Source organism: Hevea brasiliensis, unplaced genomic scaffold (assembly GCF_030052815.1).
Source record: "Hevea brasiliensis isolate MT/VB/25A 57/8 unplaced genomic scaffold, ASM3005281v1 Scaf1, whole genome shotgun sequence".
Lineage (NCBI taxonomy): Eukaryota > Viridiplantae > Streptophyta > Magnoliopsida > Malpighiales > Euphorbiaceae > Hevea > Hevea brasiliensis.
In genome coordinates, this window is record NW_026614585.1 from 12,023,771 (window position 1) to 12,048,264 (window position 24,494).

The 24,494-nt window shown below is 30.6% G+C and overlaps 3 protein-coding genes and 1 pseudogene across 4 annotated transcripts; 3 read left to right on the forward strand and 1 right to left on the reverse strand.

Moving 5' to 3' along the window:
* Nucleotides 1-210: 210 nt before the first annotated feature.
* Nucleotides 211-1,183, reverse strand: LOC110646874 (uncharacterized). The gene has a single exon (XM_058141404.1). It carries the CDS (start codon nt 1,026-1,028, stop codon nt 405-407), a length of 624 nt encoding a protein of 207 aa, XP_057997387.1. The 5' UTR covers nt 1,029-1,183; the 3' UTR covers nt 211-404.
* An 11,762-nt stretch (nt 1,184-12,945) lies between these two features.
* Nucleotides 12,946-13,990, forward strand: LOC110648084 (uncharacterized). The gene has a single exon (XM_021802196.2). It carries the CDS (start codon nt 12,946-12,948, stop codon nt 13,621-13,623), a length of 678 nt encoding a protein of 225 aa, XP_021657888.2. The 3' UTR covers nt 13,624-13,990.
* A 59-nt stretch (nt 13,991-14,049) lies between these two features.
* On the forward strand, nt 14,050-17,013 carry LOC110648082 (DEAD-box ATP-dependent RNA helicase 41-like; annotated as a pseudogene).
* LOC110648083 (OVARIAN TUMOR DOMAIN-containing deubiquitinating enzyme 12) lies at nt 14,458-23,508 on the forward strand. 2 transcript variants are annotated; one of them, XM_021802195.2, is made up of 10 exons: nt 14,458-14,698; nt 19,002-19,232; nt 19,458-19,531; nt 19,900-19,954; nt 20,040-20,114; nt 21,183-21,256; nt 21,388-21,436; nt 22,549-22,633; nt 23,175-23,231; nt 23,325-23,508. In XM_021802195.2, the coding sequence occupies exons 2-10, from the start codon at nt 19,047-19,049 to the stop codon at nt 23,369-23,371; spliced, it is 702 nt and encodes a 233-aa protein (XP_021657887.1). In that variant the 5' UTR covers nt 14,458-14,698; nt 19,002-19,046; the 3' UTR covers nt 23,372-23,508. The 2 variants fall into 2 exon arrangements, with proteins under 2 accessions (XP_021657887.1, XP_057997446.1); XM_058141463.1 differs by lacking the exon at nt 14,458-14,698 and adding an exon at nt 17,958-18,474.
* The last annotated feature ends 986 nt before the right edge of the window (nt 23,509-24,494 follow it).

A 24,494-nucleotide genomic window follows, 5' to 3' on the forward strand; every position in this document is an offset into this window, starting at 1 on the left:
CATTGTTTTAGTTTAAAGAAACGAATCAAAATTGATAAATTTTTTTAGTGGACAATTGAACTGAGTGGAGAGTTGAATATGAGTCTTTTAGAATGTAATACTCTTAGTTACCAAACTAAGTCAGGTTAGGCATTCAAATTGGGATTTTGATTTAGACATGCACTTATTATTGAATTAATTTTAACGGACATACGATTTTGGAAAGAAAAATAGGAAAACAAATCATTAATGAAAGCTCACAAAATATACATAATAATGAAACAGTCCATAAAAACCAATCAATCTTTCCAGACATGAAGATTTTCCAAAGGTGGAATTAATGGTCTGGTAATAGTAGCAATGAAAGCAGATATGGGTTTTCATAGTGGTGATTAATGAAGATGATCATGATAGAAATTCAGTAGTTAGTTCCTGTCCTGATATTGCAGCAACTGCATGCGACTTTGCAACCTAAGCTGCTCATAAAACCTTCTGATGAATTCCTCTGCTTCATCATCTACCTGTCCATTTATTCCGCCATCGTTCTCATCTTCTGATGAATAATTCGATACCCTTACAGAGAAGGGTGAAGGGAAAGGGCTGCGCTTCTCTCCTGGAGCGAAATCAGAGGCATCAAGATGATGTAATAAGTTGAAGGTGTACTCAGGGGTCTTTGGCACCATAATCAGTGCTGCATTATTAGCGTCTTCTTCTTCTTCGATGACCTCAGGGTGATTGATGCAAGGGAAGTAATGGTGTTTGCGCTTTGGCACGTGGAAAAAAACAGGATTTGGGCTGTTGCTGCAAGAGAACTCATACTCCTGTAAGCCATAGCTACCGCGTGCCATGTTTCTTGGGTGGTGGTGGTGGTGGCATAGTAGATTGCTCAAAGACTTCCTTAGAAGCTTCCCTCTCTTCATCATGAGATTCATGTCCAAGATCAACTTCCTCTTTGAAACCAATCCCTTCCTGATCATAAAGAAGGTGACCCTCAACACATTCCATAGCCTCTTGGGTAACACAGAGTTCACCCTGGGATGTACCTCCATTTCACATCTACCTTTAAGAACAAGATTGTAATTAACTAGTAATTAGGGAAGATAGAAGAGAGATTATAAGAAGATGGGTTGTTGTGGGTTTTCTTGTTTCTGCGAGGTTTGCCAGACCTCGCAGAAGAAAGAAAAACCCTGTGAGAAAAACAGGAAGGCGAGGACTTGTAGATTTATAGGAAGAAAGGTGATGGTGCTTAAGGTTTTTTATTATAAAAAATTATATTAATATTAGAGAAATTAAAGAAATCTTGACGACGAAGTGTAATGGAAACTGTGGGAGCTGTATTTTGAAAATTTTTTTTTTTTTTTAAATTATTATAATTATTATTCAGATGACATGGACCCAACAACCGCTCCTCCCCGCGTCGCCTTCCCTTTTTTAGTTTATTTGACTAGGGAAAAATAAGAAACAAAATAACGTATTTATAAAGAAGATATTAAAAAAAAATCATTAATTCAACGTTAAATTAAAAAGTTAAATTTAGATCATTTCTTTCCCAAGAAATAATTTGTATTATAATAGGCTTTTGAGTCCGACTAAACAGCTGATTCATGAATTGAAAATCTTCAAAAAAGATATAAAAATTTGGTGAGTGTCAAATATTTAAATGATGTAAAGCTTTTCAAAGGCCTTTGATTCTCCTTCGTAACTAAAGTCTTATTAGGCATTGAATTTTAAAGTCTGAAATTATTTTTTGAATAAAAATATTATTTTAGATGTTATTAAGAATTTTAAATTATTTTATTATTCTAACGTTCTTATGACTAAAATTAATTAAATTTAATTTTTAATTATATTTTAATATTTTCTAACTAATATATTTAAAAAAGTGATTTTTTCAACAACAGTTTCAACAGTAATATCAAACAGGCTCTAAATCTTTGATACTACAGTGAGCTTTGAGTCCAACATAAAAATTAGCTCGTATGTTAAAAGTCCTCAAAAGATATATAAACCTGATGAGTGTCAAATATTCAAACCATGTGAAACTTTTGACACACCCTTCACCACATGGTTTTATTATTAAATTAATAATATATGTTACGTATATAAGTGTTTATATTTTAATAAGTTTATCAAAATTTTAAAAATAAAAAAAATAATTTTTTTAAATTACTTTTGTAAAAATTAGTTTAATTTCTTTTTAATTAAAAAAATATTTTTTATTAACTTATTTTTTTTTAGTTCTTCAAATACTATAGAACATGTAAAAAAATTATTTTTTAAAAAAAATATTTCCTATAAAATAAATTAATCCCAATCTAAGGTCCTTTTATATCTTTAAAGTGTAAAAAATAATAGGTTTTAAATTCGAATACTTATTATGCCTTCTTTAAATAAATAAAAAAAAAGATAAATTTAATATAATGTATGAAAATGGATTCATAAAAAAATATAAATTTCATTGGTGGGTGGAGTTGAAAACAGCTAGCGCGAATTATTTATTATATAAATGTAACAGATTGGGTGTGGGTCTTACGGTGGGAGAAATGAGAAATATACATGTGTTTTCTTTGCCTTTTTCAACGGTACACTAATGGATGATCTGGCTACGCAAACCATGTATGGCAGGACCCTCTCTTACTCCATAAGCTATAATAAATTTGAATTTTAAATTTTATTTATTTTTTAATTTGAGATTGGGCTAGATTATTTGTATTTTATAGTCTCATGTACATATAGAGCTTTCAAATTTTAATTTCAATTCGTGTGTGCATGTGTTTTATTTATTAAAAAAAATATTTAAATAAAAATAAAAAAGAGTGGAGCATCTCTAATTTTATATTTAAAAATAATTAGTAAAAGATAAGTAAAAAATAAAAGTTTACATTAAATATTTTTAATTTGTTATTAATAATATTTTTGAATAATTTAAATAATATTTAAAGATTAAAAATTAAAAATTTTATGTACAGACTTTGTTTATTTCAATAAAAATAAATTATAGGTAAAAAATATTTTTTAAAAACATATTATTTTTTATTGTTTGGTATAATATTAAAAATTAGTTGAAAAATAATTAAATTCAATGTAAAAAATAAGTGAAAAAAATTAAGATACTAATTGGTCACTATTCCCAGTGATACAAAAGCCTAAATGTGCTAAAAAAAAAAGTTCAAGAATAGTTAAGTAAATATTGAGAAAAATGATTTTTCAATCTTAAAATATGAAATTATTTTCTCATCTTTAAAGATATTTTTTTATAAGAAAAAAATATTTTCTATAAAATAAATAAAAGCTATAATTTAGAAAATATTTAGTTGAGCTTATAACTGATTTGAGCCCAACCTATTCGATAAAATTTATTGGTGTTTATTTTATATTGTTGTTGGATATAAGAAAAAAAAAATAGATATATTAATTATAAGGTATTAAAAATCATATTAAAATTAAATTTAACATATTTTTAATTTTAAAATTAAATAATTTTTTTAATAATATTTAAAATAATTTTAATTTTAAAAATATATTTTTTATAATCCGATGCTAATAATTAAATTATTCTTACCTTTAATACTCTTTATTTTCTTTTTAATTTGCCAACACATGATTATCTTAAAAATTTATATTTTCTTTCAAAAAATCCTTTTTTCAGTCTTTCGCCCAATCAAGTTCTAAAATTAGGGAGACGAGTCTCGATCACTGTTATGGCTATTACATATTTGAAATTTGCTTGAGCGTCAATATTAAAAATTTATTATATATATGATAAGAAATAAGTTATTTTAATATTTTACATTATTTATAATATAATTATAAATATAAAATATTTTTAGAGGAAGTTAATAATTAAAATAAAATATTTTTTTCTTATTAAAAGTTATATATATATATATATATATATATATATATATATATATATATATATATATATATATATATATATATATATATATACACACACACGGATTTAAGAGTTTTAATTTAAATTAAAAACAATTTTAACATTGATATTTTATAATAATTTTACTTTTAATTTTCTTAAATAATTGAATTAAATACTAAAACTCCGTTAATTTTATAGAAAATAATTTATATATGAAAAATATTTTATATGAAAATAAAAATATTTTTTATTATTAATTATAATATTAAATTAATGATATGCGTTTATTTTATATCAGTACAAGTACAAGTGTGTTTACATTTTAATAAAATTATTAAAATTTATAAAATAAAAAATAATTTATTTTTTAAAAAAATAAAAATTATTTTTTTAAAAAAATATTTAGTTTTTTTTATTAAAAAAATATTTTTCTTTGATCAATTCTCTTAAGTGTCTCGAGCACCAAAAAATACGCAAAAAATATAAATATTTTATAGAAAAATATTTTTCATAAACTAAACGAACCTAAAAATAAAAAATAGTTATTAACATATTATAGGTAATGGTTGAAATAATTATGGTATTTATATTGACAAAAAAATTACAATTAAATGTACAAATTTAAAATTAAATTAAATTTTTTTAAATTTTTTTATTTTTATTTGAACTTTTAAAGAAAATAAAATCAGATATATTAAAATATATTTAAAAATAATTAAATTATACCTTTTCAAATGGTACTTAATTTGTTACCAAGTAATCTAATTAATTAATTTTCTTACTCATTTTAAAGTAAACAAAAATTTGATCCCTATTATTTTAATTTTGTAATATTTTTAACAGGGTAAATTAAGTAAAAAACCTTAAAATATCTATCCCTATAATTTAGTACATTTTCTTAAATACCATACTTTTTTTTTTCAACAAATAAAACGCGTGCATGTATGAGTTAGTAATAAAAATATATTATTATTAAAATTATAATAATTTTAATAAATTTTTTATTTTTATATAATTACTTCACACGTGCATCCCGATAATATATGGTTTTTTTTTTCCTTTTTATCTGTAATAGTCTTGTATTAAAGCCCAAAAAAAAGCAAAGAGCTACAAAAGTCTATATTCATAAAAAATACAAGTAAGCCCATTCAACATCAAGTTCATTATCCAGACTCAATCACCGTCACCCAACACCACACACAAAAATCATAGTAACAGAAATAAATACAAGTCACCACCGATATTGGGGAGATAAGAAAGGATCACTGGAGACAAAAGTAAGAATGACCCAACATATTTTGCAAGCTTCCATAGAAGCCAACCAAAGCCCATCAGGTAGCAAACATAGCAGCACCAATAACATCTCCAGTGGCAGCAACAGGTAAAGTTTAGACGCACAGAGGGAGAAGGAGCAAAGCCATGGCGTTTCAGTCTTTCATAGTCATGAGGTGTCAGACTTCAAGCTGCTTAGCTCACTGGGACCAAAGGATAAATCCTCCTTAATTTGCACCCTCACCGCCACCATGCGAATCTGAAGCTCATCTTAGCGAAAGAAGACGGCGATCAATACAGATAAAGTAGTTGCTCTCAAATCACGAGACTCCTGCACCTCCTGGACGTAACAAACATAGATCTAAGAATCAATCTTCAAATAAACATCGATCTGTAAAAAAGAGAGGAAAACAAACAACTCTCACTCAAATCCAAGCTCCTCCACCAAAAGAACAAAACTGTATAGCCTCATCTGATGTGGGAAGGGACGACCACATCCGGTTAGGGGAAACTGAGGGCGAGCTTCCCTATCCGGAAGAGCGAGGAAAAGCCGCTCTCACGGCGGAAACTCATGGGACTCTCAAACCAGCGAAGCAAAGAGCCAAATAGCTTTTACTTTTGTCGGGAATATATGTTTGTACTTTGAATGTTGTTGAGTATTATAGTACAAGAGAATGATTTTCAAAAAAAAAAAAAGATGCTATTAAAAAAATAAGTCAAAAAAATTATTTTATTATCTTTAATAAAATTAAACTCAAATATTTTAATTATTTTATAATATCAAATTTTAAAATAAAAAATAATTCAAATTTCAAATCATTTACAACACCTATGTAGATAGTATACAATGAGTTGACTCAAGTGAAAGGAGGGTGTGTGCGTGGGTATACAGTGTATGTGTGAGTATATAGACATGTACTAAGATTTTACTCACTTAGTAATTATTTAGATATGAGTGTTAGCATAGTAACTCTTATTGCATGTGTGTGCATTTCTACCTTTGTCAAAAACAAAAAGTGAAAGAAAAAAAAACATTTTTTGGAAAAATATTGTTTCATTTTTTTTAAAATTTATTTAATTATTTAAAAATTTTTATAATTAAATTAATAAATTTTAATTTAATAATATTAAAATCATATCTAAAATTAAAAAAAAAATCTTAAGTTTGAGTCTAATATAAATTAATAATTATAAAAAATTATAATTAAAATATAATATATATTATTTAATTTTTAATATTTTTATTGTGTGGGAGAGACACGAATCATTAGCATAAAAAAGAAAAAAGAAATAAAATTTTATTTGGTGGTGGTGGTTTTTGGGTTGTGGGTGGTGGTTTGTGGGGTCGTAATTAAACCTAGGGCCTAGGGCTAATTCTTAGAGGTTGCTTGCTGTCATCGGATCACCCTTTTTCATCTGCCTAGCAGACCTTTCTTCATGGACACAGATTCTTCAAAGAAGCCCATCAGTCAATGGGTGAACGATGCACGCTATAAATGGCCATTTCCAGGCAATTTCGCAGCATATTTAATTAAGAGGCTAGATCCACCTTGTAGGTATCATTTTTTGTATATAATTAATTTCAAATTGGATTCAAATTTAAGGTTGTATAGCCCTCAAAAATACTCCAAATATCATCTTTCGTATTTTAGTAGCAGAAGAGGAGGAGTTAGGCCAACTATATATATGACTTTTAATTTATTTTTTAATTTAAATTTGAAATGTATTGAAAGATTTGTAAGATTTTGGTGATTTTGTTGAAATTTATTTGAATTGAATTGTTGATAGATTGAAAATTTTGTCCATCTTATTGCTGGCTTGTGAAATCTTTTTATGAATTAATTGGTTTTGTCCATTATTGGTTTGGGTAACTCGATTTAAAAAGATGAAAAGAGATGGTGAGAGAGAATATATAGAGGGTGAGAGAAACAAAGAGAGAAGAGAAGATAGAGAAATAGAAGGAAAGAGAGTGAATTCGGTTATGGTTGACAAAGAGAGATAGAGATGACAAGATAGATGTCGAGGTAAAGCGGAGAGATTGAGTAGGAATGATAAAAGTTGCCGAGTTCGATTTGATCTGTCCTAAATTTGATTAATTTTTCCTGACTTTGTCATTATCTTGATATTGTCTAGAGTAGGGATGAAAAGTCATTCTCTCCGCTCAAAATCCCCGTAACTCGTCTTGCATAATAGCATATTATTTTTTATTGAAAAATAATTTAATTTTATATATTTATATATTTAAATATTATAATTTTAATAAAAAATATGAATATATTATTAAAATTATGTTTAAAACTTATGTTTGTAACTCATATTTATTTTTTAACAAATAAATTTATATTATATAATAATAAATTAAAATAAAAAAAAGTCTCCACGTGGAAATTCATCACCCAACTTCAAACTTCTGTGGGGCAAAAACGGAGGAGCGATCCCCTTCCTCAAACTGTCCCATTGCCATTCCTAAAGTTGAGAAGAAAGAGTTGAATTGAATATGGGAAGAGACAGAGCAGAGGATGGCACAGACGAGAAAGAAGGATATGAAGGGAATTTGAATTTTTTCCTTTTTTTTTTTTTTAAATAATGAGATCTCAACTTTGTAATTGGGAACTTAGTAACTTCATATTATTAATATTTGAAAAATATTATACTATAAATTAAAATTCATTAATAATGCTATTACAGCACTCGAGCGCCCTATCAATGTCATGTGTGTGTATGTCGAAGTAGCCTCTTAATTATGTTCTAGATTAATTTCAATTGGTATCTTCTTTTCTTGTTGCATTCATTTTAAACAAAATCATCAAATGATATGTCATTAAAATCTTAATTATAATGTTTTAACCCTACCAACTTCTTATAAGTTAATTTCTAGGCTTTTTCCTTTTTATTTATTTATTTTTCTATTACTTTTTTAAATCCTTAAATTTATTAATTGAACTCATGAATTACTAATCTTGCCTTGATTGCTTTTTACAGGTTTGGTTTGTAAGTTATGTATATGTTTACATGGTGATGACACTAATATTAATAACAAATTATGTTGTCCCACATTAATTTGAGATAAAGTGTTTGTGCTATATATAAAATTTAGACAAACATTTTTCTCTTAATCTAACTTTTGGAATAGAGTTATGCTCAATCCATTTTTTTTTTACGTAGCATCAAAACCTACCTTACTTCAATGTTAGGCTGCGGACTGTGTTGTCCTATATTCGTTATCTTACATTGATTTGATATAAAGTATTTGTGTTATATATAAGATTTGAGTAAACCTTCTCTATTTTCTCTATAAATTATATTTATGTTTATATCTAAATGCATACATATCCTCTAATAATTATTAGACAAATAAAAACAGAATTAATAATTTGGTTAGATTTCTTTATCAATGTATATATATTTAATTGAAAAATGTGAGGAGACTCTAATGAAATGCAAATAATAGAATAATTAATACAAGACATTTTTTGTAGCACTAAAGAAATAAAATAGAGAAAGCAGGATTCAAAGTGCATGAAGTAGGAAGCAAGTTCCTTTTCTTTCTCTTAGTTCATCAGAAGTCATGGAAAAGTTAACTTTCTTTATGAATTGGCTTTTATTTTATTCTAAATTTCAACCATTTCTGTATCTTCCACTTGCTTTTCCTTTTCCTTCACTTCAAAGTGACTCACTTGTTTTTGTATTTTCCTCATTTTCAGCCATTTACCATTTTTTTTTTTTCATGACAACTCTTTTTTATTTTTTTGCATCCCAGCCCTCTACATGTAAATTCAAACTAGGTTTTTGAGCCTAAAATGTTTGGAAAGAATATATTTTTATAGATTTTATGAAATATATAAACTTATAAGCTTCACCTTATATTTAATTTAAAATTTTAAAATAATGAGTCTATAAATTCTTTCCATTTATGTATATATATTATTTCATTCATCTCATCTCTTTTAAATGTGAAAATTTTCACACATAATTCACACTTACATATTATCAATATCTCTCCTCTAAAGCTCCGTTTATTTCATGAAAAATAACTTATATATAGCGATGGGTGACCGCACCAAATAAATTTTGTGAAAATATTTTATATTATTTGATTACAATGTTAAAGTAATAATATATATTTATTTTATATATGTATAAATATTTTTACATTTTAATAAAATTATCAAAATTTAAAAAATAAAAAGTAACTCAATTAAAAAAAATCAATTTAATTTTTTCTTTAAAGAAAATATTTTATGTTAATCAATCTTTTTGAATGTCTCAAACATTAAAAAATATTTTCCTTAACAAACGAATGCTTATTGAGCCTACTGTTCCTCAAACAAATAATAACTTACATAGACCATTAAATTATTTTATGAAATTTAGGTTTAAAATTTTATAATTTTAAAAATAATTATAATATTAATTGTGATATAGTAGACATGTAAATTTAAGACACATAATTACATAATCATATAATATAGAAAAGAAAAAAAAATAACTCAAGAAAAGAATAACCCAAGAATTTATGTGGTTTAATCAAAATATTCCTGTCCACTGGTAAAATGAGATAAAAAAAAGGTTTTACTATAATAAAAAAAATAAAATATAATTATTCAGAAGTTTTCAACATTAATTTTATTGTATTTTTTGAATATTTTATACATCTATTATAAAAGGCAAAATTTTACAATTCAGATATAGTATGAAAATTTTTAATCGAATCATAATTCCAATTTATAAAAATATATCTAAAAATTTAATTCACTTAAAAATAACAAATTGATAATTTTTACTAAGTTTTTTTCCGACTTGGAAGTTATTCACTATGTTTTCTTTACTCAGGCCCAATTATATAGAAAGGGGAGCGAAAAGGGGAAAAAAATGAAGTAAGGTCCCTTGACCAGATACTTTTTCCTTTGTTTTTCTTTTTAATAATTTAATAAAAAAAAATTGGCAATGGATCGATTTCTCATTAAATAATTTCAATCAATCATAAATCATATTAGTTAAGCCAAATGTTTTTATTTTAATTGTATTAGATTACATATTTGTTTGGTGATTTTTTTTTAAAATATCATTTCAATAAATTAGCAGTTTCCAACACACATCTAATAATAAAGAACTTCAAAATTCAAAATTTAAATTCTATTATTATAAATAAATTAATATAAAAAATATATACAAATCCATCAATAAGTTTTTGGGTTCAATAATAAGACACATTGCACTTTTAATAAAAAAAATTAAGATTTAATCTTTTAATAACATATTGATAGAATGGCAGTCATAAATTCTGAATAAATTAGTCTTTATAAATCATAAAAAAGACATAAAAAAATAGCGGTTTAATAAAAATTCGATATATTATAGACTTAAGACATGAGATATATAATGGGTTTTATATTTTAAATTTATAGTGAATTGAGTCTAATAAAAAATTTCCTATTATTAATGTCATACCTTCTTTGCATAATGATTTTTCATAGATAATTTGCATACTTATTCCATAATATGTCTTAAGAAATGAGAAACTAGGATCTATGATAATATTGAATGCTTAGCACAATTTGTGAATTTTTTTCTTATTAATTAATGAATCGTATCGAAAATTTCTTTTTAATTTGTAGGACACGTGATAAATGATTTTTTAATATATGTAAAAAAAAATGTGAAATTTGATTTTATGATAACTAACATAAGAATAAAAAAATAGTATTAATAATCAATTAGGTTGAATTTAATAATATTTTCACATTCCTCAAAGATATAGAAAATGAGAGGTTTTTTTGTTGCAGTTTTCTCATCCTTATGCAAAAGTCTTTTCATTCATGATTCATATATGGCTTGTGATGAATAAGAAGAAAAAAAAATTGAGAAATATGAATTTTTTTTAAATTCGATTCATTATGAATTTAAAATATAAATATATGATATTTATATATTTAATAAGTGAATCTTATCATATATTTTATATTTTAAATTTATGATAGATTAGATTTAAATAAGAAAAATTTTATATTTAATTAATTAACTTGATTGATTGGCTTTAAAATAATAAGTTGAACGTTAAGCAAACACAAGATGATTATACTTTCATGTCACTCTATCACCATGCCATACATATGATTTTGCTTTTGTTATATATGAATTAGATAAAATCAAGAAAAGCAAACCAATTCAGATTATAAGACTCTTAATTGGCTAACCCAATAATTTGTATTAATTGTTGACAAATAGGCCACATCAACTTCTCCAATAATGAATCTTTCCAAATTTCCCACATTGGCATGTGACATCTTTTATCTTGAAACATATTATTATGTAAGTTGCCTCATAGGTTAATCTATAAAGTATACCAAAAAAATTATAATTTAATTTTGATCTATTTTAATTCTAAACCAGTCCCTGCCATGTCTACCAGTATAGAAATTTGGTTTGGAACAAGAAAGAAAAGGAGAAAAAGGAAACTGAAGAAATGGAAGACAACTAAAAAGCACAGGCAGATCAATGGCGGCCCTCCTTTTCTTGATTAGGAAAAACAATGTGCTTAAACTATTCCGTCTTCTTCTGCCTTCCAATAATTGTCCACTCCTGCATACGGACCCAGTACCGCTTATTTCACATCTCTGTACAAAGAAAGTTTCATGTCTCCTGTTCTTACCTATCCATACCCACCACCCTATAATCATTCATCTTTTCTATTAATTAACTTCAGTATTTGGATCCTTAATCACTTCACAATCCATAAGAACATATTTAATGAACTAGTTATGGCTGCTATTTGTGTGTGTGTTGGGAGCATTGTGGGTTTAAAGAAGAGGATTAAACGCAGCCTTAGAAGCTAAGGATTTACAAGAGAGAAGATATTCCATTCCTCACCTACCTACCTGTTCAGTAAAAGAGAAAAAAGAACTCTCCACCACTTGCTTTTGTTTTTGACTCTTCCAAGTGTTCAAATGAAGCTTCACAGATGTCCATTTCTCTTATATTCTATAGCCTCGTTTCTTGAACACAATTCCATTAAGCAAACCATTCTGTCCAAGAATTCTTCCTACTGGACCACGTCTCGGTCTCTCCAAGTAAGTGTAAAAAAATTTAATAAAGATGAAGATAATTTAAAAAGAAAAAGAAAGAAAATTGTGCATAGAGATATTGTTGCATTTTGTGGTGAGCAGGGTGTCCTCCAGGCTTCAACGGCCTTCCATATTGTCACTTGTAATAATTGAAAATATCCTTTGAAAGATCAAAAAGCTGTCCTTAGTACCAAAGAAAGCTCTGGCTTCTGGGCCCATGACTTACTTTTGTGGGTATCTCTTCTGGTGAAAACATCCAACTCTAAACCTACAAAGGTAAAGCCAGCTCTTCTCTCCTGGTGAAAACATCCAACTCTAACCCTACAAAGGTAAAGCCAGCTCTTCTCCACTATGTCCCACCAACAATTCTTAACAAATGTTATGCCATGCAAAATAAGCCAAAATTTGTAGCTTCGTAATCCACCAACCTATAATCGAACCTATATGCTGCAGCCATGTGTCCTCTTCCTTTATCACTTTAACTTTCACTTTCACTTTCAGGGCCCCTTTCATTTCCTTTTCTTAAGTCGCACTCTTCTCTCTCAATCTAGTGAGCAAAATCGAATCAAATAAAGGCATGGCCCTTACCCATTATAACCTTAATTTGATGCTTATATAAACCTCTTATATTTCTTTTGCTCCTTCATGCCAAAACACTACTTTTTCTTTTCTCTAAGTGCTAATATCTTCATTTCCAAGCTCAGCTTGCCCTTTTGCTATTGATTTTGTTCATTGCTTGCTGATTCTTTGATGCTTAGGGAATTACACAGTTTAGATACAGAGGGAACCAAGAAAATGTTGAAGAGCAAAGCAACGAAATTCTTGAAGAGGATAACATTAGTTTTGGCATCAATGGCCAAGGCTAAAACTTTAGCTCTCAAGAGCAAAACCCATGCCTTGAAAACTCGGTTGATGATATTCTTTCTGTTGAGGGACAAGAAGATTCTGATGAGCTCCATCTCACATAAGCTCCATTCTATTATGGGCCAGCAGGAACATGACAAAGATCAAGAAGATGGAGATAATAACATGGGAGAACAAAGCAAGTCCATTGTGCTTTATAACCACGGCTCCATGTCCCTTCCCAGTCCCACTCAAATGGAGTTACTGGAGAATGCTGATGAACAAGACAATATCTACGGCTATGGCTATGGCTATGGCTACAACTATGAAGATGAGGATGATGAAGAGAAGTTTCCAGACCTGACCCACTCTCTATTTGAGTCTGAAGATCTGGACTTTGAAGATCCAGGAGGGTCAGTGATAGATTTGGTGAAGAATTCAAAGAAAGAAGGAGAAGAATTCAGGTTAGAGGACGAGATAGACCATGTTGCAGACCTGTTCATAAAGAGGTTCCACCGCCAGATGAGAATGCAGAAGCAGCTCTCCATCAAGAGGAATCAAGAGATGCTTGAAAAGAGTGCCTGATGATGTATAACTTTCACTTGCAAATCTTAGATCAAGCTAAGCCAGTTCAGTGTCAAGATAACAAACCTGAATTGGAGGCCCTGAATTGCTTCGCAGTTGCATGCTAAACTGGAATACAAGGAAGGGGTGACTCCTTGGCATTTCTGCTAGATATATGATTAATTATATATGTTCCTTGAGACTTTCTTCTGTAATATAGAATTTTCTTGTACTAATATTACTCTAGTTATTGATCATCATGTGATATTTCAAGTGTCCTGTTTTAAGTCAGGAATGTTGAAAACAGAGGGTGCCCAGTTTTATGAGGCCATTTCTGTGCAATATTAATATAGTAGCAGAATAAGAGATTCTATTTGTTTTTCTTCTATTAATTTGTATTTCAATGCATGTCCTTCTGAACGCACTCAATATAGAGTTTTTTCAAATTCAATTTTAGCATGTTATTTCTTGTATAGGAAAAAACAGGATGAATAAATATATGAGACCCAAATATTTAATAGTGAATTTCACCTCTAAATTCATAATAAACTAAGAAAACCCTAATTTCAAGCCTCACCCCTCCATCCTCTTACTTAAAGTAAAATTGCCTTTGATTTTGATTATTTTCTTTTATTTTTTTTATTAATTTGATTTGAAGCCGATTATACAGCCCTACCTAAATCTAACCTTCGATTTGGGTTTTGTAATGAACAAAAGAAAAGGCTTCGCTTTGAAGACTCGAGCTCCACAAACGACATATCGTTCGACGTAGAAATCTGCCTTTGCCAGGTAACAGATTCTCAGCTCCCTAAAATTGTCCATATGCGATGTCGTTGTTTCGTCTCTATTCATTTTTTAAGTGCAATTCATTTGCTTTCTTCTCTAAATATTTGTTTGAATGCTTCTGTTATCATAATTCATATCTGTGAATTACTTATGAACTGAGGTTATTTGATGTTTAATTCATTCTATGATTCTTTTTCATTTGGATTTTTTTTGCCATTTTTGAACTTTTAGGGTTCACCTAAGTCCAGGTGGTTCTGATTTGCACCGAGTTCGGTTCATGGAAATTGCAAATACAAAAATCTGTGCGAAGGTTCAGCACCCGTCTCAGATTATTAATTTACAGTTATCTTACTTTACCTTAGCTGCTGCAATTCTCTGGTTTATGTTTTTTTCCTTCTAATTTTTTTGCTTTCTTTGGATGACTCTTGCATTCTTGGGTAGTAAAGGTGCCTTATAAAGCTAATATCAGTATTGAAATAGCTGGTAGTTTAAAATTTTGTTGATAAGAACATGCCTGCATCTGAAATGTGACTAGTAGCTTTTTTGCTGAATTTCAAAAAAAAAAAAAAAAATTATATTTTCGTTCGCTAGGCTCTGATAATGTGAAGAAGACATCTAGACAGCGGAGAGAAGTTCTACCTGGGGAGCCTAATGTGTTATATGTGGTATGGGGAGTATGCTTGTGATCAGACTAATGATGGCAATTGTAGCTTAGAATGCAAACAAATCTTCTATTGCTAATTCCCAGGTTTCAGTTGGCCCTACACCTCCTCTATGGTTAGTTGCGAAGGATCAGTGCTTTTATTTTAGAGACTCTGATGATAAATCAAGACCCTTCTCTTTAACTAATGATCAAACTGAATTACTGAGAAGGAAGCTTGAAATCCATGTGAAGGGGGAAATGGTTCCAGATTCCATTTTGTCATTCTCTTCTTTTAATCTTCCTCAGAAGCTTCTGTAGAACATAGAAGCTGCAAGATATGGCATGCCTATTGCTGTCCAGATGCAAGCAATCCCAATTGCTTTGAGTGGCAAAAGCCTGCTTACTTCAGCTGGTACAGGCTCAGGGAAACTGCTTCCCATCTGGTACTCATTGTGCAAGTTTTCGCCTTCAGCACTCTCCTGAGTATAGAGAGTCACTAGCAATGGTTTTAACTCCAACTAGAGAGCTTTGTATACAGGTTGAGGATCAAGCTGAGTTGCTTGGTGACGGTTGTGGTTGGTGGTGATAATATGGCTGGACAACTCTACCACATTCAACAAGGAGTGGAGTTGATTGTAGGGACTCCAGGCAGGCTCATTGATCTGGTAACAAAGCATGATGTTGAACCAGATATTTGTTCTAGATTGGTTGACTGTATGCTTCAAAGGGGGTTCTGAGATCAGGTTTTGCAGATTTTTAGGGCTCTTTCTCAACCCCAGGTCTTGATGTATTCTGCAACAATCACACAAGAAGTGAAGATGGCAAGCTCTATGGCAAAAGATATGGTTGCTGTCTCGCCTAACAGCCAAGTAAGGCTGTGAAACAGCTGGCCATCTGGGTTGCTTCGAAGCAAAAGAAGCGCAAGCTTTTTGACATTTTGATGAGAAAACAGCATTTTTTGCCACCAGTGGTTGTATATATGGATTCAAGACTTGGGGCAGATCTCCTATCTGATGCGATCATGGTTACTGCAGGGTTGAAGGCTCTATCTATCCATGGGCCAAAGTCCATGAAGGAGAGGAGAGATCATGAGGTCGCTTTTGGTGGGGGAGGTTTCTGTGATTGTGGCAACTGGGGTTTTGGGTTGGGGAGTTGATCTATTGGGTGTGAGACGGCTATTAGTGTTTGATATGCCCAATTCCGTTAAGAAGTATGTCCATCAAATAGGAAGGGCTGACTTGAATTGGAGAGGAAGGTTCAGCAACTGTTTTTGTTAATGAGGAGAACAAAAATTTATTTCCGCAGTGCATTGAGGTTTTAAAATCTTCTGGAGCTGTGATATCTTGTGAACTTGCAAATTCATGGCTGTTATGTGCGTTCCTTCCCTGCCAGCAACGGTCAGAGAAAGAGAAAATATGGTTCCTGAGCAATCAGAAGTTTTGTTTGTTTTTTGGCGTTATTTTATTACTGTGAAGGTGCAAAGTCAAATCTATTGTTATTTCTTGAATTCTTGGACTATGCTGGGTGCATCTAGCAAGAGAACTTACCACCTTGTTGGCAATTTGATGTCTACTTTGTGGAGCAAGAAACCTTTTTCGTTGAGTGCAAAAAGATGTTTGGTGGATAAGTAGCCAGCTTGGATAGCACGTAGTTACGCAACATGATAGGGAGCATGTTTTAAAATTGTTTTGATTTTCAAACTGATGTTCTTCTCCTGTTGGTTAACTTTGTTGATTCAAAGAGGACAATCCAGACTTCAAGGAGAAGACTCTGCTAGTATTGGTGCACCTAAATCTCATTGAAGCTTAGGATGAACTCTTCTCTTGAGGGGAGACTTTGGAAGCGCTGTCCTATTGACTTGAGCATTTTGATTCTGTGGATGATTTTTGGTGTAAGAGCAAAGGCTCTGGGAATGCTCGTGAATATAATCAAAACACTGGAAGTATTCCATTTTACAGGAACATTTTTGAAGAAATGTTGGGGTAAGAGGAACATTACACTCTCTCTACTTTTAGCATTGAATGTTCATGATCCTTGCATGCTGAGAAATTATTAGGTGCATCCAGTATATTTGCACTATCTCTCACAATAATGTGGGTCGCATTCTCCATATTATAAGGAGGGTTCACTTTTTTATGAGAGAGGGAGTCCTATTTTTTAATGCTCCTGGTGTACCTTGCATGCTATGCCGTTACAAAATTCAATTGGGTGGTTACCACAAGTACACCACAAACAAGTATGAAGGGTAAAAAACGTAATTAGTACTTCAACTTAGGGGTATATAATAGAAAGTACTTAAACTTTAATTTGTAATATAAAATTCTTAATCTTTTATTTAAGTAACATAAATTCTTGTAACATACAATAATCGGTTTTTAGGTTATTTTTTTGATGTGACACTTGTTAGATTACAAAATTATATTTTATCTTTGTTAATTTAACACTTATTAAAAATAATATTTTATTAATTAAAAATAATATTTTATACGGTTTCGCTTTCCTATTCTTTCTAATAATCTAAATTGAACATATCAACACTTCAATAACTTATAATTTGTTTACTCTAAGTCATATTAACTCAACTCAATTCAATTAAGTTTTTATCCGAAAAATTTATTGGGGTCGGCTATATGAATTTTCTTTCTTTACTCTAAATAATTTTGGGTTAAAATTTTAAGTCATATTAATATAGATAATTTAAAAATTGGCTATTGAAGGTCATAAAAAGTTTTAAATTACTTAAATTAAAAATTAAGGTTTTATATTTTAAATTAAAGTTTAAATTTTTTTTACTATTATATATCTCTAAATTGAGGTATTGTTTGTGTAGTTTTTCAAATAATAATCTTAGTGAATAATAAAAAAAATGTCGGTGCACTGCATATAATTTTTATTTTGTTTAGTGCTTAGATTTTTGTCTAGTAACAATACGGCGTCACATAGGAAAGGGTGGAAGTTGAAGTGGGCCAAGAGCAGATGGCCCATGATGTGAAGCGTCCGAAAGCCGAAATTTAGACGCATGGATCCCATATGAAAAAGACAAAGGAAGAGCAATGCGTGTGGACCCACAGAAAGAGAAAAAAACGATATTTCAGTTGGTGGAAGGAAGACAGAATACACCACCACACGCGTCCTGACTCAGCCATTAAACCTCTCTGCCGTCTGCTCTTCCCTCCCCATCGGGCAATCCCCTCCTCACCTCTCAGCCTCTCTCTCCTCTCTCTCTTTAGTTTGTTTTTTTTCTCATTTTTATATCTGACGCCATAAATATACTTTCTTTTTCGCTTTTTCGCTTTTTTTGGTACGCTACGAAACGGTCTTACTAATTGAATCTTTCTTTTCTTCTTATTCTTCTTCTTTTCATCTCCCACCAACATCAACAACAACAACAAACCTTCTTATTTTCCTTTCAGCCTTTCACTTCTTCCATTGCCCTTTCCCAGGTAATTCTTTCCTTTTTTTTTCTTCGTATATCTTATCTTTTGATTTGGGATTGCTCATAATCATCCGATCCATCTGAAAAAAAAGGTTTTATTTTTTCTTTATTTTCTATCAAGTTGATGCCTTTTAATCTTGAGTTTCAGTAGATTCTGTCTTTAGATGCCAGCTACTGATATTGCTCAAGATCACCTATAACATATCATGATGATTTCCCGCCATATCTAACCCATCAACCCTCCTGGTGTATGGAATTGGAATTGTATCATGTTCTTTCCTTTTACTGATTCGGAATTGTTCGCTTTGTTGATGATGATTGTTTTCACTTTTCAATTCTTTTGCTGTGTTTTGTTTAATGTGATTGGGTGATTAGATGGAAGCCAGCTGCATCAAATTATATTGCCATTGATTTCTTTCTTTTTTTTTTTTTTTTTTTTTTTGGGGGGGGGGGGGGGGGGGGGGGGGGTTTCTGAAGGATCTTTTTTGACGTGTGTGGAATAAAAATGATGTGGGTTGTTTTTGACTTTGGCAGTTCGGCAGCAGGAGGTCATCTTGGTAGATTGTAACTTAACAGTAGATGCAGGGCTACGCTCATGCTGCCAGAGAGGGGGCACATAGTGTCGGTGAAAGTTCTAGCTCCACATCATGGAGTAGTCAGCAGGATACTGAGGATGACCGAATGATTGCTCTTGTACTATCAGAAGAATTCGCCAACCTAGATGGTGCAGTTGCTAGACGCCTCACTAACCTGGCACCTATTCCTGTGAGAACACTTACTTTCCTTAATCACCTTAATTTTTATGTTTTTACCTGATTGATCATTTAGTATTTTATAGATTAACATCTAATTAGAACGCGTTTTAGCACTGGATTCATTACCAGTGATGCTCAGTGCATGCTTTCCTGATTTACCATTTGCATTTTCTATCAGATCCTTGCATTATAAACCCTTTGGTTCTTAATATCTTATACCTTTCTAAATATTCAGCATGTTCCACGGATAAATACATATATACCCAACATAAGTGATGCCAGTATGGATCACCAAAGGCTTATTCAGAGGTATGTCTTGGTACATGAAAATGCACTTTGTTGATTTAATTGAATATGTGTGTGTGTGTGTGTGTGTGTGTGTGTGTGAGCACACAATAAATGTGCCACATTCTTTCCTTGATGCTTCCTTTTTGGTGCATTTCAATGAAAATATACTAAAAGGCTTAAGGTTTGCCCCAGACACTTGGAGATCTCAAAGCTTTTGCGTGTTTTCAACTTGGTGGGCTGTTTATCTTATAATGAAATTGTTAACATGGAGGCGCCTGAAGATTATATACTTCTGTTTTGTCCTATAGTTCTGCGTGGAGAAGAGTTCTTAAGTGAGCTTTTCTTCATGAAGTGAAGATATGTCAATTTTGTCAATATTTTTATTTCAGGTTAAATGTTTATGGTTTATATGAGGTGAAGGTTTCTGGAGATGGAAATTGTCAGGTATGTTCAAAATGTTAACTCTGTGTCTCTCACTGCCTGATGGAAGTATGATCTCCTGAGTTTCTCTCTCTTTCTCTCAAAGCAGTTTCGTGCACTTTCAGACCAGATGTACAAGTCACCTGAACACCACAAACATATTCGAAAAGAGGTTGTGAAACAGGTGACATTCTTTGAAGTGCCCGAATTTTTCTGAAAGTTGAATTTAGTTCAGCAAATTTGGAATTACATCGAATTTGGGCTCTTAATCCCCACCTTCAAGATAATATTATGATCACTAGTGATTAATTAACCAAGCTCATCTAGCGGTGTATATTGTATGATAAATAAATTCTCTCTGAAGATTTGAAGGAAGTGTGGAAAGCACACTAGAAACATGCTCTTTACCAACATATGATTACCATATTTTCAGTTTCAGCAACTCTTTCTACGTGCATGTCCACTGTTGCTGCTAAAAAACATTGTTGCCATGTTTAGTGTCATAACCATGCCAACAAGTTGTAAGGACAGTAACCACTATGACAATCACCACCAGTTGCGTCAGGTTGCTAATCATACAACCAGGTATAGCAACCTATGATTTCCATTAACAACCACTGTGGTGATTTCTTGAACTTAATGCAGTAGCCTGCCACTTAATTGTAATATCATACCTAATATCTTATGATTACCTTTTATAACTATTCATTAGACTAGCACCATACCACATTGCTGTGACTCATTAAAATTCTTACAAACTCTTATTATCTCCCTGTTACATCCATTACTTCTGCAACTGACAGCATGGCATCCTTAAGACCTTAGCACGGTACCTTCAGCAACCCTTGCAGCCACTGCATTCCATTGGCCATCTCTATCTTATGTGACAGCCTCTATCTGTTAAAATACTTGTTAATTGCCACTGCTTTGTTACTATTGTGCTTGCTTTATATGATTACCAGAGCAACCTTCTCCATTGTCACTTTCAGGTCTCCAACTCCAATTTATTTTTAATTCTTGATTTTTTTCAACAAGAATATAGCATTCGTTCTTCTGGTGGAAAAAATGCCACAACTATTTCCAGATTCAAGATCTGCAATTCAATGGAAAATGCAATATTTTCAAATAGGAAGTGCTATTTATAGGCTTATAAATTTCAGTGAGAAGGGGAAGAGATGCCTATTTTTATGTCAAAAAAAAAAGAGTGGTTAATATTGTTTTATTAACCCTGTATTACTATTTTCTTGTCTAGCTGAAAGATTACCGATCATTGTATGAAGGCTATGTCCCGATGAAGTACAAGCGTTATTACAAGAAAATGGCAAAGTATGTTAATATCTTAATGATTAACACTTTTATTGTTTTTGGTCCAATTATCTGTTGTGTGATTTAGTTGTGTAATCTATGTGCTGAAATTGATTTAATTTTTTAACCTACAAAAGAACTGCATGATGCAGATCTGGTGAATGGGGGGACCATGTTACATTACAAGCAGCAGCCGATAAGGTTTGTTGTTTCCTATTCAAGCACTTATGAATTTCTTTGGTTTGTTTCTTTTGTTTGCCCCATTATCAGATGAATATATCATTATTGTTTATACCTACTAATTTAAATTTAATACTCCTCTTTCATGTAGTTAATAGGTAGATTGCAGTTAGAAACATAGAAGAATTTTCATTAAATTTGGCCTTAGTTGCTTTTGTCAGGCTATCAATTTCTTTTTCATCTTATCATAAAAACATTTTGAGTGCCTAAAATTTTGAGATTTTTTTTGAAGTACCTAAACTCTTTGTTTTTTTGAGTATCTATACCGGGAAAAAAAATTTGTGATCAACTGCTCCTCACATGACACACCCACCCCAGCACATGCTTCAGTTTTTGAGAAGAGAAACTTAAAAGAATCTTAGAAATCCACAACCTACAAAAGAGAGTTCAACGCACACGCACAAGATCTGGGGTATAGAAGGGGTGGGGGAGAGAGAGAGAGAGAGAGAGAGAGAGAGATGTGAGAGGTTGAGGAGAGAGCTAGGAAAAGGGTATAGGATTCATGTGAGAGGGTTTAAGTAGTTCACTTGTTGCTGATGTGACAAGAAAAGCCAAGTTTCATATCTATTCTATCACAAATACTTATTATATATATATATTTTTTAATTTCATTCTGGGCACTAAATTGAAAAGGGAAAAAAAGTTCAAGCACCCAAGCCAAGTATAAAACCCAAAAAGTTTAGGCTCTGAAAGTGTTATTATACCATTCATTTTTTTTTCCTCCCCTTCTTTCTTGGGTTACCAAAATGGGAGGCACATAGGCTATCCCACATCCCCTACAGGAAACATTTTGCCTGCCTTTCCCCTTGGCTTGCTGTTTTCTTGTAAATTTGTTATCTTTTGTTTGAAATTGTGATCTTCTGTTGCTCTTATTTTTAAAGGGTTCATAACAAAAAAATAAAAAATTTTGTCCAATTTGCAGTTGTAGCTAATATTTTTTTCCCCTAATTTCATCAATCTAATGCATAACCTTACACATTTTATATCAGTTGTGCTTTAAATTGTGAAAGTATAGTGTCATTGGTCATAGTTCAGCATTAGCATGTATAACATTTCTGCTTTTTTATGTGCAGTTTGCAGCAAAGATCTGCCTGTTGACATCTTTTAGAGATACTTGTTTTATTGAAATTATGCCACAATACCAGCCACCTAAACGTGGTAAGGATATTGATCTCTGCCATTTTATGTGATACAAATTCTCAACTACCATAATGGCTGTAACAAAGACTGATTCTGCCAACCATCTTACTTGCCTTGTCTTCTGTGCATTTATTTCTTCTGAAAATTATGGTTTCAGAAATTGAATTGACTTTGTTATTCAAGTACACCTCTGTGATTATATCTGAATGCACTACAGTGGAGAATAATGTTTTGCTTCATAAACTTGAAAGCTGGGAAATGAAACTAATCAACTCTGAAAATAAATTGAATTTGACCATTTACTTTGATGGAGTTGAGACCAATAGGTAGTAGGTACCTTGGTTCTGTTGATTATTTAAGCATCGCTTTGATTTCATTAAAATTTGAGAACTAAATGGGATGTTGCAATATATTGGCAAGATATGAAGAAACCTCAAAATTCAAAATTTCAAAGTTGGGAACCAGCATTTATCTGTAGACGTCTCTGTTGATTGAATTTCAATTGTCTTTATGAACATCATATTATTCTTACAGTTCCTTTTTCATATTAATGATGCAGAATTGTGGTTAAGTTTCTGGTCTGAGGTCCACTACAATTCACTATATGAAATCCGAGGTTTGTTTGAATTTCTTGAAAGGAAATTTTACGTGAGTTAGAAACGAGAATAACAATTTTGATATTCTACTAAGTTGCTTGGTTTCCTTTCAGATGCCCCAATCCCACAAAAACCAAGGAAGAAACACTGGTTGTTTTAGAGGAAGGGTGCAGACTACTGATGTTGACACAAAAATTGGGATTTTTTTTTTTAAACTAGTGTTGTGTATATTGTTGCTTGTATCATATGTTTTATTTTTGATTATTTTATTATCATTATTATTATTATTAAAGTCAAGTTGGTGGGGTTTTGGCTTTATTGAAAGGGAAACTATAGATATAGTTTGTTTGAATTTCTTGAAAGGAAATTTTACGTGAGTTAGAAACGAGAATAACAATTTTGATATTCTACTAAGTTGCTTGGTTTCCTTTCAGATGCCCCAATCCCACAAAAACCAAGGAAGAAACACTGGTTGTTTTAGAGGAAGGGTGCAGACTACTGATGTTGACACAAAAATTGGGATTTTTTTTTTTAAACTAGTGTTGTGTATATTGTTGCTTGTATCATATGTTTTATTTTTGATTATTTTATTATCATTATTATTATTATTAAAGTCAAGTTGGTGGGGTTTTGGCTTTAATTGAAAGGGGAAACTATAGGATAAATATTGCACGTGGTCACTTAACTTTACGAGTATTTTCATAAAATTACACGCGGTCATTTAACTTTAATTTCTTTTGTATAATTTATTGAACTTTAATAATAATAGTTGATAGGTTAGTAGATTTGCTAACATGAAAACCTTTAATTTTTTATCATAGTGACTTTTATGAAATTAAATTGAAATTTTATGAATTTTATAAAAGAAATTAAAATTTAGTGACTTTTATGAAGACACTCGTAAAGTTGAGTAATCGCGTGTGATAATTACTTAGAGAATGGACCTAGAGAATATGAGATTTCCTAACTTTAGATGCATTGAAAATATTGCCAACCGACTAATATGGGGCTCAAGAATTACTTTTTAATTTCATCATGCATTAGTTAGTTAATTTTACAATTAAATTACGGATTTTATTATTTTTAATAATCTTTTACTATTAATTTTTTTAATTAATTTTAAAATTAAAATTTTGATTTTATTGGTTTTATTGATCTTTTATTCGCATTGAATTATCTTAATATTAAATTTAATTGCTTTTTTTTATTAATCTTTATGTCAGTTAGCTTTATTAAATTTAAACTGTTAATTTTATTTTTTTATTAGTTTATAAAAATTAAAA

Coding starts and splice junctions, on each gene's coding strand:
- LOC110648083 (XM_021802195.2), top strand. CDS start 19,047: ATGCAGGGCTACGCTCATGCTGCCAGAGAGGGGGCACATAGTGTCGGT. Junction 19,532..19,899: donor CACCAAAGGCTTATTCAGAG/GTATGTCTTGGT, acceptor TTTTTATTTCAG/GTTAAATGTTTATGGTTTAT. Junction 22,634..23,174: donor ATACCAGCCACCTAAACGTG/GTAAGGATATTG, acceptor TTAATGATGCAG/AATTGTGGTTAAGTTTCTGG.
- LOC110646874 (XM_058141404.1), bottom strand. CDS start 1,028: ATGGAGGTACATCCCAGGGTGAACTCTGTGTTACCCAAGAGGCTATGG.
- LOC110648084 (XM_021802196.2), top strand. CDS start 12,946: ATGCTTAGGGAATTACACAGTTTAGATACAGAGGGAACCAAGAAAATG.